This window comes from Pleurodeles waltl, chromosome 8 (genome assembly GCF_031143425.1).
Source record: "Pleurodeles waltl isolate 20211129_DDA chromosome 8, aPleWal1.hap1.20221129, whole genome shotgun sequence".
Lineage (NCBI taxonomy): Eukaryota > Metazoa > Chordata > Amphibia > Caudata > Salamandridae > Pleurodeles > Pleurodeles waltl.
This window is the reverse complement of record NC_090447.1, coordinates 1,545,742,432-1,545,758,103: the sequence shown is the minus strand read 5'-3', so window position 1 is coordinate 1,545,758,103 and position 15,672 is coordinate 1,545,742,432. Positions and strand designations below refer to the sequence as shown.

At 47.1% G+C, this 15,672-nt stretch overlaps 1 protein-coding gene across 4 annotated transcripts in view; it reads left to right on the top strand.

Annotated features, from left to right (window-relative positions):
* Positions 1-15,672, top strand: part of LOC138248972 (uncharacterized) — a 268,238-nt gene that overhangs the window by 155,862 nt on the left and 96,704 nt on the right. For all 4 annotated transcript variants that reach the window (XR_011194683.1, XM_069203021.1, XM_069203022.1 and 1 more), the window contains one exon: positions 2,261-2,481. Coding sequence is in view for 3 of the 4 variants with exons in the window: in XM_069203021.1 (XP_069059122.1) it covers positions 2,261-2,481 (221 nt within the window). In the remaining variant the exon portion in view is untranslated. The remainder of the gene's footprint in view (positions 1-2,260; positions 2,482-15,672) is intronic.

Genomic DNA, 15,672 nt, shown 5'->3' with positions numbered 1-15,672 from the left:
CAAAGGGAGAGGGTGTAACACCCTCTTTCAGAGGAAATCCTTTTTTTTGCCTTCCTGGGCTGGGGCTGCCCAGACCCCAGGAGAGCAGTATCCTGTCTGAGGGGTTTTCAGCAGCTGCAGTGGAAACCCCAGAAAGGCAGTTTGGCAGCACCCAGGTTCTGTGCTAGAGACCCGAGGGATCATGGAATTGTCACCCCAATACCAGGATGGTATTGGGGTGACAATTCCATGATCTTAGACATGTTACATGGCCATGTCCAGAGTTACCATTGTGACGCTATACATAGGTAGTGACCTATGTATAGTGCACGCTTGTAATGGTGTCCCCGCACTCACAAAGTTCGGAGAATTTGTCCTGAACGATGTGGGGGCACCTTGGCTAGTGCCAGGGTGCCCACACACTAAGTAACTTTGCACCCAACCTTCTCTAAGTGAGGGTTAGACATATAGGTGACTTATAAGTTACTTATGTGCAGGGAAAAATGGCTGTGAAATAACGTGGACCTTATTTCACTCAGGCTGCAGTGGCAGGCCTGTATAAGAATTGGCTGAGCTTCCTATGGGTGGTAAAAGAAATGCTGCAGCCCATAGGGATCTCCTGGAACCCCAATACCCTGGGCACCTAGGTACCATATACTAGGGACGTATAAGGGGTGTCCAATGTGCCAATTGAAATTGGTATATGAAGTCACTGGCTTACAGTGACAAATTTAAAAGCAGAGAGAGGATAAGCACTGAGGTTCTGATTAGCAGAGCCTCAGTGACACAGTTAGGCACTACACAGGCATACACATTAGGCCACAAACTATGAGCACTGGGGTCCTGGCTAGCAGGATCCCAGTGACATTGACACACACTCACAAACAGGCCAAAAGTAGGGATAACGATGCTAGAAAGAGGCTACTTTCTCACAGGCACCCACTGGCGTATAGATAAAAAGGGGTTATAGTAAGGAGGAGCGGGTCGCTAGGCTTTCACACACCGAAGGAGCCGGCCCACAATCCACACAGGCCTGCCTTGCCTGACTAAGGCCTCATTAATCTCTCTGGTGCCCCATAAGAAAGGTTGGCGCCCGCTAGCAACCAGAGAGAGGTGAGGAGTGGGCCACTAGGCCTCCACACACTAAAGGGGCCTGCCCGCTCCCACTTTCCACCAGCATCACAGGTGCCAACACTCGGTCTTGCTCCTCACACCATCTGGAATGGAGCCGCACATCGCCTTGGTCGGGTCTGCTGTTTTTTAACTGCCTTGCTCATCTGAGGTTAGGTATCTTACAGCAACTGCTGGCCCATTAGTCAGGTGGCTCCGGGCTATGGCATTGTGCACAGCTGCCCTATTTAACAGCAGCCAACATCACAGCTTCTGCTGGGATCCACCAGTATACGTGTGTGGGCTCATGGCCCCTTTACGGTTGGCAGCATTTGCTGTGTCAAGGATTAATGGGGAGCAGGGGGGGTCCAGACTCAGGAGCAGTACCACTATACCTCCACCATCTTGGATGGCAAGCCGTGCCACCAACTCTGCCTGGTTATCAAGAATATTGGGTATAATCACTTGGGCTAAACATTCTCAAAGTTCTTTCAGTCCTGTTTACCACCTCGTGGAAAAACCTTGAGTGCTCACCCTTGTGAATGTTGGAGAGCCAAGTGTATGAATGTAGTTTGTTCTCCATCCAGTTGGGCTGCAGTAGAACCTTAAGTCCTGAGACACCACTGGGAAACAGTAGCACTATCCAGAGATGATGCTCAGTGACCATTCATGGTTCAGGAGCCAGAAGCATGTCCTCACAAGCCTCCTGTTGCTTTGTCTACCACTAACAAACCTCTCTCTTGTTCCTTGTGGCTTCATGTGGTGCTCCTAACCTTTAATAGGGGGCCTATCGCTGAACCCCTGGGGAGCTGGGTACACTTTTTGCACTTCACCTGTGGTTGTTGGTGCACCAGAATACCATCTTTAGCTTAAATGTTGGCCTTGGAGTTGGTCAACTACTGCACACACTTGGGCTCACTCCATGGTTCTCCCTTCAAACTATTTTACATCTTTAAAAACTCCTCTGTGAAAGGTTGGACCGTGGAATGCTTTCTCTGCGTTCCTATGTTCAGATATAAAAGCTTTCAGACAAAAGAATTGATCAAAATACATGTGAAGCATAGTCAGTGTCTAACAATAAACATCTACTATTACAAAAGTGTGTTATCCAAAGAAGGACTGACTGTGCTGAAAATGCTTTGAAATGTGTTTCTGTTTTTGTCCTTTAAAGGGCCAGATTTGCTGGACCAGGCACCTTTCGATGTGAGAAGACAGGTCTGTGGTTTGAAGTCGAAGAAGCAGGAACTGTTGCATATAAATTAATTCCTTGGAATAAAAACTTGGCACAATGTGAAAACCAGGACTTGATGTTCGCTGGGTCCTTGTTTGAAGTCGCAGCTGAGCCAGGCTTTGTGCACACAGTCTACCTTCCTCACTTCATCTGCCTCCGAGGTACAGTATCAAACAGGAGGACTTGTCCCTACCTCCCTTGATTCCTCATTTTAAAAAAAAATCTGTTTTATTAATTTCAACACATATTGTCGGTCACAATTACATAACTGGGTGATATACCACACATTCCAGTAAGAGAAAAAATAAAATAAAATATGGTCCCTGAGACAAGCATTAGGTCAGTCATCTGGCTCCAAGCAGCAGAGACATGCAATAACATCTCTTTTCATTGCGATGTCCTACAGTGGCATTTCCATCACAGTGCCTGCAGTACGCACCCTCCTTCTTCCCCCCATTGTTTCCAGCAGCATGATGTAATTCCAGTGATAAGCACAGCGACCCACCCGTGTGCGTCCCTGCCGTCCATTCTAGATCTGGAACGGTGGAGTAAAGTACTGTTTCTTACGACATTCCCCATGGGTGTATGCTTGAGTGATAATCCAGACATTGTGGCATTCCACTGCCGATATTGCTCCAATAGGAGTGTGTATCTATTGGGAGGCTATAGATCATCAACGCGATCCAGGGAGTATATAAAATGCTGATACACATATGTGTCGTAGGTTCACCCCTTAAGTCACGGCGGGCGTTCATCATTTTTGGCTTCCAATTTGGCCACCAAGGCTTCCCAGGTGTCATAGCCTGGAAATGCCTGACGCCATTCCCGCAAGGCCCACAGGACACACACTTCCAGACGGGCCCATTTTAGTGTCATGGCACGCCAACGAATCAATTCCGGTGGACAAGAGGCCTTACATCCCATAGCGATCAATCTCTTGTCCATGATAAACGCTACATCAGCAAATTTATGAATGTGTGTATGTTGCTTAGCTCGAGGGCGTAGTCCCAGAAGACAAGATTCCGGATTAGGTGTAAATGTGTGATCAGTTATGTCTGTAATGTCTGCTATCATGTTGTAGGAGGCTGGACTGGCTTGTAGTGAGTACCAAGGGGTACTTACACCTTGCACCAGGCCCAGGTATCCCTTATTAGTGTATAGGGTGTCTTGCAGCATAGGCTGATAGATAATGGTAGCTTAGCAGAGCCGCTTAGGCTGAACTAGGAGACGAGTGAAGCTCCTACAGTACCACTAGTGTCACTTGCACAATATCATAAGAAAACACAATACACAGATATACTAAAAATAAAAGTACTTTATTTTTATGACAATATGCCAAAGTATCTCAGTGAGTACCCTCAGTATGAGGATAGCAAATATACACAAGATATATGTACACAATACCAAAAATATGCAGTATAGTCTTAGAAAACAGTGCAAACAATGTATAGTTAGAATAGGATGCAATGGGGACACATAGGGATAGGGGCAACACAAACCATATACTCCAAAAGTGGAGTGCGAACCACGAATGGACCCCAAACCTATGTGACCTTGTAGAGGGTCGCTGGGACTATTAGAAAATAGTAAGGGTTAGAAAAATAGCCCACCCCAAGACCCTGAAAAGTGAGTGCAAAGTGCACTAAAGTTCCCCAAAGGACAAAGAAGTCGTGATAGGGGAATTCTGCAGAAAAGACCAAAACCAGCAATGCAACAACAATGGATTTCCAGACGAGGGTACCTGTGGAACAAGGGGACCAAGTCCAAAAGTCACGATCAAGTCGAGAGTGGGCAGATGCCCAGGAAATGCCACCTGTGGGTGCAAAGAAGCTGCTACTGGACAGTAGAAGCTGAGGATTCTGCAAGAATGACAACGGCTAGAAACTTTCCCTTTGGAGGATGGATGTCGCACGTAGTGAAGAGTCGTGCAGATGTGTTTTCCCGCCGAAAGACCGCCAACAAGCCTTGCTAGCTGCAAATCGTGCAGTTAGGGTTTTTGGATGCTGCTGTGGCCCAGGAGGAATCATGGTTGTCACCAATTGCGTGAGGGGACAGAGGGGGTGTCCAGCAAGACAAGGAGCCCTCTCAGAAGCAGGCAGCACCCGCAAAAGTGCCGGAACAGGCACTACGAAGTGGAGTGAAACGGTGCTCACCCGAAGTTGCACAAGAGAGTCCCACGCCGCCGGAGGACAACTCAGGAGGTCGTGCAATGCAGGTTAGAGTGCCGTGGACCCAGGCTTGGCTGTGCACAAAGGAAATCCTGGAAAAGTGCACAGGAGCCGGAGTAGCTGCAAAAGACGTGGTTCCCAGCAATGCAGTCTAGCGTGGGGAGGCAAGGACTTACCTCCACCAAACTTGGACTGAAGAGTCACTGGACTGTGGGAGTCACTTGGACAAAGTTGCTGGATTCAAGGAACCTCGCTCATCGTGCTGAGAGGAGACCCAGGGGACCAGTGATGCAGTTCTTTGGTGCCTGCGGTTGCAGGGGGACGATTCCGTCGACCCACGGGAGATTTCGTCGGAGCTTCTAGTGCAGAGAGGAGGCAGACTACCCCCACAGCATGCACCACCAGGAAAACAGTCGAGAAGGTGGCAGGATCAGCGTTACAGTGTTGCAGTAGTCGTCTTCGCTACGTTGTTGCAGTTTTGCAGGCTTCCAGCACGGTCAGCAGTCGATTCCTTGGCAGAAGGTGAAGAGAGAGATGCAGAGGAACTCTGATGAGCTCTTGCATTCGTTATCTAAGGAATTCCCCAAAGCAGAGACCCTAAATAGCCAGAAAAGAGGGTTTGGCTACTTAGGAGAGAGGATAGGCTAGCAACACCTGAAGGAGCCTATCTGAAGGAGTCTCTGACATCACCTGCTGGCCCTGGCCACTCAGAGCAGTCCAGTGTGCCAGCAGCACCTCTGTTTCCAAGATGGCAGAGGTCTGGAGCACACTGGAGGAGCTCTGGGCACCTCCCAGGGGAGGTGCAGGTCAGGGGAGTGGGCACTCCCCTTTCCTTTGTCCAGTTTCACGCCAGAGCAGGGCTGAGGGGTCCCTGAACCGGTGTAGACTGGATTATGCAGAATTGGGCACATCTGTGCCCATGAAAGTATTTCCAGAGGCTGGGGAAGGCTACTCCTCCCCTGCCTTAACACCTTTTTCTCTAAGGAAGTCCTTTGTTCTGCCTTCCTGGGCCAAGCCTGGCTGGACCCCAGGAGGGCAGAAACCTGTCTGAGGGGTTGACAGCACCAGCAGCTGCAGTGAAACCCCTGAAAAGGCAGTTTGGCAGTACCCGGGTCTGTGCTAGAGACCCGTGGGATCATGGGATTGTGCCAACAATGCCAGGATGGCATTGAGGGGGCAATTCCATGATCATAGACATGTTACATGGCCATATTCGGACTTACCATTGTGAAGCTACACATAGGTAGTGACCTATGTGTAGTGCACGCGTGTAATGGTGTCCCCGCACTCACAAAGTCCGGGGAATTTGCCCTGAACCATGTGGGGGCACCTTGGCTAGTGCCAGGGTGCCCACACACTAAGTAACTTAGCACCCAACCTTTACCAGGTAAAGGTTAGACATATAGGTGACTTATAAGTTACTTAAGTGCAGTGATAAATGGCTGTGAAATAACGTGGACGTTATTTCACTCAGGCTGCAGTGGCAGGCCTGTGTAAGAATTGTCAGAGCTCACTATGGGTGGCAGAAAAAATGCTGCAGCCCATAAGGATCTCCTGGAACCGCAATACCCTGGGTACCTCAGTACCATATACTAGGGAATTATAAGGGTGTTCCAGTATGCCAATGTAAATTGGTAAAATTGGTCACTAGCCTTTTAGTGACAATTTGGAAAGAAATGAGAGAGCATAACCACTGAGGTTCTGGATAGCAGAGCCTCAGTGAGACAGTTAGTCATAACACAGGTAACACATTCAGGGCACAATTATGAGCACTGGGGCCATGGCTGGCAGGGTCCCAGTGACACATACAACTAAAACAACATATATACAGTGAAAAATGGGGGTAACATGCCAGGCAAGATGGTACTTTCCTACACAACCCCCCCCAAACGAAGGACAATAAGACTAGTCATTACCTGATGGGTGTTCATTGTCTAAGTGGAAATATTTGGCGAGTCCATCTGCATTGGAGTGGGTATTCCCAGGTCTATGTTCCACTGTATAGTCCATTCCCTGTAGGGATATGGACCACCTCAACAATTTAGGATTTTCACCTTTCATTTGTTTTAGCCAAAGTAGAGGTTTGTGGTCTGTCTGAACAATGAAGTGAGTGCCAAACAGGTATGGCCTCAACTTCTTCAGTGCCCAGACCACAGCAAAGGCCTCCCTCTCTATGGCAGACCAACGCTTTTCTCTAGGGGTCAACCTCCTGCTGATAAAAGCAACAGGTTGATCCTGGCCCTCAAAATTAAGTTGTGATAAGACTGCCCCTACCCCTAATACAGATGCATCAGTTTGGACAATACATTTCTTGGAGTAACAGGGGCTTTTCAGGACTGGTGCAGAGCACATGGCCTGCTTCAGCTCCTCAAAAGCTTTCTGACAGTTTGCTGTCCATAATATCTTTTTTGGCATTTTCTTGGATGTGAGGTCATTAAGAGGGGCTGCAATGGAGCCATTGTTCTTTATGAACCTCCTATAGTACCCAGTGAGGCCTAAAAGGCTCTCACCTGAGTCTGAGTAGTAGGGGGAACCCAATCTATAATAGTTTGGATTTTCCCCTGAAGTGGTGCAATCTGTTCTCCACCAACCAGGTGTCCCAGATAAACCACCTTCCCCTGCCCTATCTGGCACTTTGAAGCCTTGATAGTGAGGCCTGCCTTTTGCAGGGCCTCCAAAACTTTCCATAGGTGGACCAGGTGATCATCCCAGCTGGAGCTAAAGACAGCTATATCGTCTAGATATGCTGCACTAAAAGCTTCCAGCCCTTGCAGGACTCTGTTCACCAACCTTTGAAAAGTGGCAGGTGCATTTTTCAGTCCAAAAGGCATTACTGTAAATTGGTAATGGCCTCCAATGGTTGAAAATGCAGTTTTAGCTTTAGCATCTTCTGATAACTTGATCTGCCAATACCCTGCAGTCAAATCAAAAGTGCTTAGATACTTGGCAGATGCCAGTGTATCTATGAGCTCATCTGCCCTGGGTATAGGGGAGTGTCAGTTTTGGTTACCTGGTTGAGACCTCTGTAGTCTACACAATACCGCATTTCCTTCTTTCCATCTTGGTAATGAGGTTTTGGTACAAGTACCACAGGAGAAGCCCATGGACTTTCAGAGTGCTCAACCACTCCCAGTTCAAGCATTTTCTGTACCTCTTGCTTTATGCAGTCTCTGACATGGTCAGGTTGCCTATAGATCTTACTTTTGACAGGCAAGCTGTCTCCAGTATCTATAGTGTGCTCACACCAAGAAGTGGTGCCTGGCACAGTAGAAAAGAGTTCAGAAAACTGACCCAGGAGATTTATGCAGTGGTCTTTCTGCTCAGCAGTAAGACAATCTGCCAGTACTACACCTTCCACTAGAGCATCTTGTTCTGTGGAAGAGAAGAGATCAGGGAGAGGGTAACTCTCTTCTTCCTGTCCCTCATCAGTTGCCATGAGCAGGGTGAGATCAGCCCTGTCATAGTAGGGTTTTAGGCGATTGACATGGAGCACCCTAAGGGGACTCCTGGCAGTGCCTAAGTCAACTAAGTAGGTGACTTCACCCTTCTTTTCAACAATTATGTGGGGTCCACTCCATTTATCATGGAGTGCTCTTGGGGCCACAGGCTCCAAGACCCACACTTTCTGCCCTGGTTGGTACTGAACCAAAACTGCCTTCTGGTCATGCCATTGCTTTTGGAGCTCTTGGCTGGCCTGAAGGTTTTTACTGGCCTTTTTCATGTACTCAGCCATCCTTGATCTTAGGCCAAGTACATAGTCCACTATGTCTTGCTTTGGAGCTTTTAAAGGTTGTTCCCAACCCTCCTTAACAAGTGTTAGAGGACCTCTAACAGAGTGACCAAATAGGAGTTCAAAGGGGCTGAAGCCCACTCTTTTTTGGAGTACCTCCCTGTAAGCAAAAAGGAGGCAAGGTAACAGGATATCCCATCTCCTGGGGAGTTTTTCAGGGAGTCCCATAATCATGCCTTTGAGAGTTTTGTTAAATCTCTCCACCAGTCCATTTGTTTGTGGATGATAGGGTGTGGTGAACTTGTATGTCACACCACACTCCTTCCACATGGCCTTTAAGTAAGCAGACATGAAATTGCTTCCCCTGTCTGATACAACCTCTTTTGGGAAGCCCACCCTGGAAAAGATTCCCAGGAGGGCCTTTGCCACTGGAGGAGCTGTAGTGGTCCTTAGAGGAATTGCTTCAGGATAACTGGTGGCATGGTCCACTACCAGCAAGATAAACCTATTGCCTGAAGCAGTAGGAGGGTCAAGTGGGCCAACTATGTCAACCCCTACCCTTTCAAAGGGAACCCCAACCACAGGCAGTGGAATAAGGGGTGCCTTTGGAGTGCCACCTGTCTTGCCACTGGCTTGACAGGTTTCACAGGACTTACAAAATTCCTTTGTGTCCTCTGACATTCTAGGCCAATGAAGCAAGGGAACAAGCCTGTCCCAAGTTTTCATTTGCCCCAAATGTCCAGCTAAGGGAATGTCGTGGGCTAGAGTTAGGAGGAACTTTCTGTACTCCTGAGGAATCACCAATCTCCTGGCAGCTCCAGGTTTTGGATCCCTTGCTTCAGTGTACAAGAGGTTGTCCTCCCAGTAAACTCTGTGAGAGTCACTGACATCCCCATTTGCTTGTTTGACAGCTTGCTGCCTTAGACCCTCTAGTGTGGGACAAGTATGCTGTGCCACACTCAGATCCTCCCTGGCAGGCCCCCCTTCACCCAAAAGCTCAGCAGTGTCTGCTGCCAGCTCCTCTGATGTAGGTTCTGCACAGGGTGGAAATTCTTCTTCCTCAGAAGTTGAATCCACTGTAGAGGGAGTGATAGTAGGTAGTGATTTACTTCTACTAACCCTAGCTTTAGGGAGCACTTGGTCCATTCTTCCAGGATCCAAGTCACCCTGTCCTTTTTGCTTTTTGGCCTGAGCCCTGGTCAAAGCAAAAATATGCCCTGGAATGCCCAGCATTGCTGCATGAGCCTCCAACTCCACTTCTGCCCAAGCTGATGTCTCTAAATCATTTCCTAATAGACAGTCTACAGGTAAATCTGAGGCAACCACAACTTTCTTTGGGCCAGTAACCCCCCCCCAGTTGAGATTCACAACAGCCATGGGGTGGCTAAGGGTGTTGTTATGAGCATCGGTTACTTGGTACTAGTGACCAAGTAGGTGTTGTTCGGGGTGGACCAGTTTCTCTATTACTGTAAGGAAATGCCTCCTTGGCATGGTTACCCCCTGACTTTTTGCCATTGCTGATGCTATGTTTTCAATTGAAAGTGTGCTGAGGCCTGCTAACCAGGCCCCAGCACCAGTGTTCTTTCCCTAACCTGTACTTTTGTATCCACAATTGGCACACCCTGGCATCCAGATAAGTCCCTTGTAACTGGTACCCCTGGTAGCAAGGGCCCTGATGCCAGGGAAGGTCTCTAAGGGCTGCAGCATGTCTTATGCCACCCTGGAGACCCCTCACTCAGCACAGACACACTGCTTGTCAGCTTGTGTGTGCTGGTGAGAACAAAATGAGTAAGTCGACATGGCACTCCCCTCAGGGTGCCATGCCAGCCTCACACTGCCTATGCAGTATAGGTAAGACACCCCTCTAGCAGGCCTTACAGCCCTAAGGCAGGGTGCACTATACCATAGGTGAGGGCACCAGTGCATGAGCACTGTGCCCCTACAGTGTCTAAGCCAAACCTTAGTCATTGTAAGTGCAGGGTAGCCATAAGAGTATATGGTCTGGGAGTTTGTCAAACACGAACTCCACAGCACCATAATGGCTACACTGAAAACTGTGAAGTTTGGTATCAAACTTATCAGCACAATTAATGCACACTGATGCCAGTGTACATTTTATTGTAAAACACACCCCAGAGGGCACCTTAGAGGTGCCCCCTGAAACTGTATCCAACTATCTGTGAAGGCTGACTGGTTCCAGCAGCCTGCCACACTAGAGACATGTTGCTGGCCCCATGGGGAGAGTGCCTTTGTCACTCTGAGGCCAGTAACAAAGCCTGCACTGGGTGGAGATGCTAACACCTCCCCCAGGCAGGAGCTGTAACACCTGGCGGTGAGCCTCAAAGGCTCACCCCTTTGTTCCAGCACCGCAGGACACTCCAGCTAGTGGAGTTGCCCGCCCCCTCCGGCCACGGCCCCCACTTTTGCCGGCAAGGCCGGAGGAAATAATGAGAACAACAAGGAGGAGTCACTGGCCAGTCAGGACAGCCCCTAAGGTGTCCTGAGCTGAAGTGACTCTAACTTTTAGAAATCCTCCATCTTGCAGATGGAGGATTCCCTCAATTGGATTAGGGATGTGCCCCCCTCCCCTTGGGAGGAGGCACAAAGAGGGTGTACTCACCCTCAGGGCTAGTAGCCATTGGCTACTAACCCCCCAGACCTAAACACGCCCTTAAATTTAGTATTTAAGGGCTTCCCTGAACCTAAGAATTTAGATTCCTGAAACTACAAGAAGAAGAGGACTGCTGAGCTGAAAAACCCCTGCAGAAGAAGAACAGAAGACACCAACTGCTTTGGCCCCAGTCCTACCGGCCTGTCTCCTGCCTTCCAAAGAAACCTGCTCAAGCGACGCTTTCCAAAGGACCAGCGACCTCTGAATCCTCAGAGGACTGCCCTGCTTCAAGAAAGACAAGAAACTCCCGAGGACAGCGGCCCTGCTCCAAAAAGACTACAACTTTGTTTCAAAGGAGCAGATTTAAAGACCCCTGCAACTCCCCGCAAGAAGCGTGAGACTTGCAACACTGCACCCGGCGACCCCGACTCGACTGGTGGAGAACCAACAACTCAGGGAGGACCCTCCGGCGACTCCAAGACCGTGAGTAACCAAAGTTGTCCCCCCTGAGCCCCCACAGTGACGCCTGCAGAGGGAATCCCGAGGCTCCCCCTGACCGCGACTGCCTGACTCTAATTTCCCGACAGCTGGAAAAGACCCTGCACCCGCAGCCCCCAGCACCTGAAGGAACGGAACTCCAGTGCAGGAGTGACCCCCAGGAGGCCCTCTCCCTTGCCCAGGTGGTGGCTACCCCGAGGAGCCCCCCCCTTGCCTGCCTGCATCGCTGAAGAGACCCCTTGGTCTCCCATAGGAAACTATTGGAAACCCGAAGCGTGTTTACACACTGCACCCGGCCGCCCCCGTGCTGCTGAGGGTGTACTTTTTGTGCTGACTCGTGTCCCCCCCGGTGCCCTACAAAACCCCCCTGGTCTGCCCTCCGAAGACGCGGGTACTTACCTGCTGGCAGACTGGAACCGGGGCACCCCCTTCTCTCCATTGAAGCCTATGTGTTTTGGGCACCTCTTTGACCTTTGCACCTGACCGGCCCTGAGCTGCTGGTGTGATAACTTTGGGGTTGCTCTGAACCCCCAACGGTGGGCTACCTTGGACCCCAATCTCAAACCTGTAGGTGATTTACTTACCTGCTAAAACTAACATTACTTTACCTCCCCCAGGAACTGTGAAAATTGCACTGTGTCCACTTTTAAAACAGCTATTTGTGTTTTATGTGAAAAGTATATATGCTACTGTAATTATTCAAAGTTCCTAAAGTACTTACCTGCAATACCTTTCAAATGAGATATTACATGTAGAATTTGAACCTGTGGTTCTTAAAATAAACTAAGAAAAGATATTTTTCTATAACAAAACCTATTGGCTGGATTTGTCTCTGAGTGTGTGTTCCTCATTTATTGCCAATGTGTATGTACAACAAATGCTTAACACTACTCCTTTGATAAGCCTACTGCTCGACCACACTACCACAAAATAGAGCATTAGTATTATCTCTTTTTGCCACTATCTTACCTCTAAGGGGAACCCTTGGATTCTGTGCATGCTATTCCTTACTTTGAAATAGCACATACAGAGCCAACTTCCTACATTGGTGGATCAGCGGTGGGGTACAAGACTTTGCATTTGCTGGACTACTTCGCCAATACCTGATCACACGACAAATTCCAAAAACTGCCATTAGAAATTGATTTTTGCAATTTGAAATTTTTCTAAATTCTTTAAAGTCCTGCTAGGGCCTTGTGTTATTCCCTGTTAGCATTTCTTTTAGAGTTTAAAAGTTTGGTAAAAGTTTGAATTAGATTCTAGAACCAGTTTTAGATTCTTAAAAAGTATTCCAATTTTTAGAAGCATAATGTCTAGTACAGATGTGAATGTGGTGGAACTCGACATCACACCTTACCTCCATCTTAAGATGAGGGAGCTAATGTCACTCTGTAAAATAAAGAAAATAGCAATGGGCCCCAGACCTTCCAAACTACAGCTCCAGGAGCTGTTGGCAGAGTTTGAAAGAGCCAACCCCTCTGAGGATGGCAACACAGAGGATGATGATAGTGACTTGGAGGGAGATTCCCCCCTTCCAGTCCTAACTAGGGAGAACAGGGCCTCTCAAGCCCTGACTCCAAAAATAATAGTCAGAGATGCTGGTTCCCTCACAGGAGGGACCAACTTCTCTGAAATCACTGAGGATAACCCCAGTGAAGAGGACATCCAGTTAGCCAGGATGACCAAAAGACTGGCTTTGGATAGACAGATCCTAGCCATAGAAAGGGAAAGACAAGAGATGGGCCTAGGACCCATCAATGGTGGCAGCAACATAACTAGGTGTTAAAATGATGAATCTTGGATCAAAAGGTATGAATTCTGGTCCTTTATTGGAGCATCCCATCCACAGCAACCTCCACTCTTCTCCTCTCAGCTCTGCTCTCCTCAAACCTTTCTAACATTCCATATTCTACATGATGTCAGACTATGACATCATCCTGAGAGCAGAGCGAAGAGAACAATCTACATTGATATTACAATTGATTATATACCACACATCTCCCTCCTAAAATAAAATTGCTCTAGACAACTATATACAAAATTTGAAAGAATTTACAATAGAATAGATAACACAATACAATGCATAAAAAAACACTAATCCTAACAATTCCCAATGAATTTTACAATTCTATTAAGATTCCATATTCTACCATCTTTTATCTTCACGGCATTTCTGAATAGTTTAACAACTTCAAAAGGTCCTTGGAATTTACTCTTCCCTTTACTCAATGTCGGTTTTTTGATCAAAACCTGATCTCCAATCTTTATGTCAAGCTCACACACACCCTTCTTGTGGTCATAATACAACTTTCTTTTTTGCACATTAACACTCTCATGCACATTCTTCTCATCCATTATGTTTGGATCCATTACTTCCTTCCTCCAACGCACCCACGCAGGTGCAAGTGATGTGTTAGCCTTCCGACTTCTGAAAAGTTCGAAAGGAACCTTTCCTGTAGTAGAATGAGGAGTCACCCTATAAGCATAAAGAAATCCTTTTAAACCTTCCTTCCAGTCTCTATTTGAAGCATTCTCTAGTTGTATACATTCTTTCACACACCTGTTGAATCTTTCAATTATTCCATTACCTTCGGGATGGTAAAGAGAACATCTTTTGTGCCTTATACCAGACTTCCCAAGAAACTCACTCATTTCTCTTGAGACAAACTGCGGTCCATTGTCCGTGACCACAGTATCAGGAAAACCTTCACGTCCAAAGATGTCATTGAGAAACTCAATTATTCTCTTGGTTTCTGTACTGTGACATATACCAATCTCAGCCCATCTGGAAAAATGATCAATAAGCACTAACAAATAAGTGACACCACCCCTACCATGTAACGGACCCACAATGTCCACCGCAATTTCTTGCCATGGTTTTAGTGGCATGTCTCTTACACACATTGGAGGTACTCTTGTTTTATAAACTTTGTCACTATTACAACATTCAATACATTCTCTTACTACCCTCTCCACTCTCAAATCCATTCCCGGCCACCAATAGTCCAGACGAATTCTAGCCTTTGTTCTGCTCATTCCTTGATGATCAACATGCCCAAGAGTAACAATTCTATCTCTCAAAACCATAGGAACCACTAATCTCAGACCTTGTAACAACAAACCATCCTGAATAGATAATTCATCCTTTACCTTCCAATAGCCACACAATTCTATATCCTTTTTGGCATCCTGTGTCCAACCACCTCTGATTTTTTCACACACTCGTTGCAAAACCTCATCCTCTGCAACCGCTTTCTCCCATTCTTTCTGTTCTACAATGCCACCTGTCACACTGCACACAGAAACATCCCTTAAACCATACTCACTCGAACTCTCTTCCGCATTCGAACTCAATCTGGAAAGACAATCCGCAACTCTATTATACGAACCGGGAACATAATGCACAGTGTAATCATACTCTTGTAAATTAATCACCCATTTACTCACCCTTCCTGAAATAGAATCTAACCCTTTCCTCATGAATACCTCAACTAAAGGTTTGTGGTCAGTAAAAACTTCAAATTTTCTCCCTCACACAAAATTTCTAAGTTTGTTAACTGCCCAATGCACACACAAAGCCTCTTTTTCAATAGTTGAGTAGTTGAACTCCGGTCCCCGTAACGTCCTAGAGCAAAACACTATGGGTTTGCGAATCAAATCCTCATTCTCTTGTAACAACACAGCTCCTAAACCCTTTTCACTCGCATCAGTCATGATTACACTTTTCTTCTTGGGGTCAAATGATTCCAAACACCCTAAAGAAGACAAAATACTCTTGATGTTCTTAAACTCCTCTGAACACGCATCATCCCAAACAAACTCAACATTTTTTTCAAGAGCTGACGCATGCACACAGTTTTTGAAGCAAGATCCGGTAGAAACTTTGCGTGGAACTCAACCATTCCTAAAAAAGACATCAACTCATCTTTTTTCCCAGGTGCACGGAGATGCAGAATATTATCCACTAACTCCTTCTTAGGATGCAGACCTGTTGCAGAAATCTTGTGACCTAAATAATCCACCTCAGTTTCCTTGAAATGACACTTTTTCAATTTGATTGTGAGACCATGATCTCTAAGGATGGTAAGAACTTTCTTAACCCTCTCGTCATGCTCCATCATTGTACTTCCGTATACCAAAATGTCATCCTGGAAACACTTGACACCGGCCATGGAACCAAACAGATTATACATTAACCTTTGGAAAACTGCAGCTGCAGATACTAAACCAAAAGGCATTCTTAGGAATCTGTATGTACCAAAAGGAGTGATAAACGTAGTAAGATCACGTGAATCAGGATGTAACACGACTTGGTGATATGCTGAGGTCAAATCAAATTTCGTAT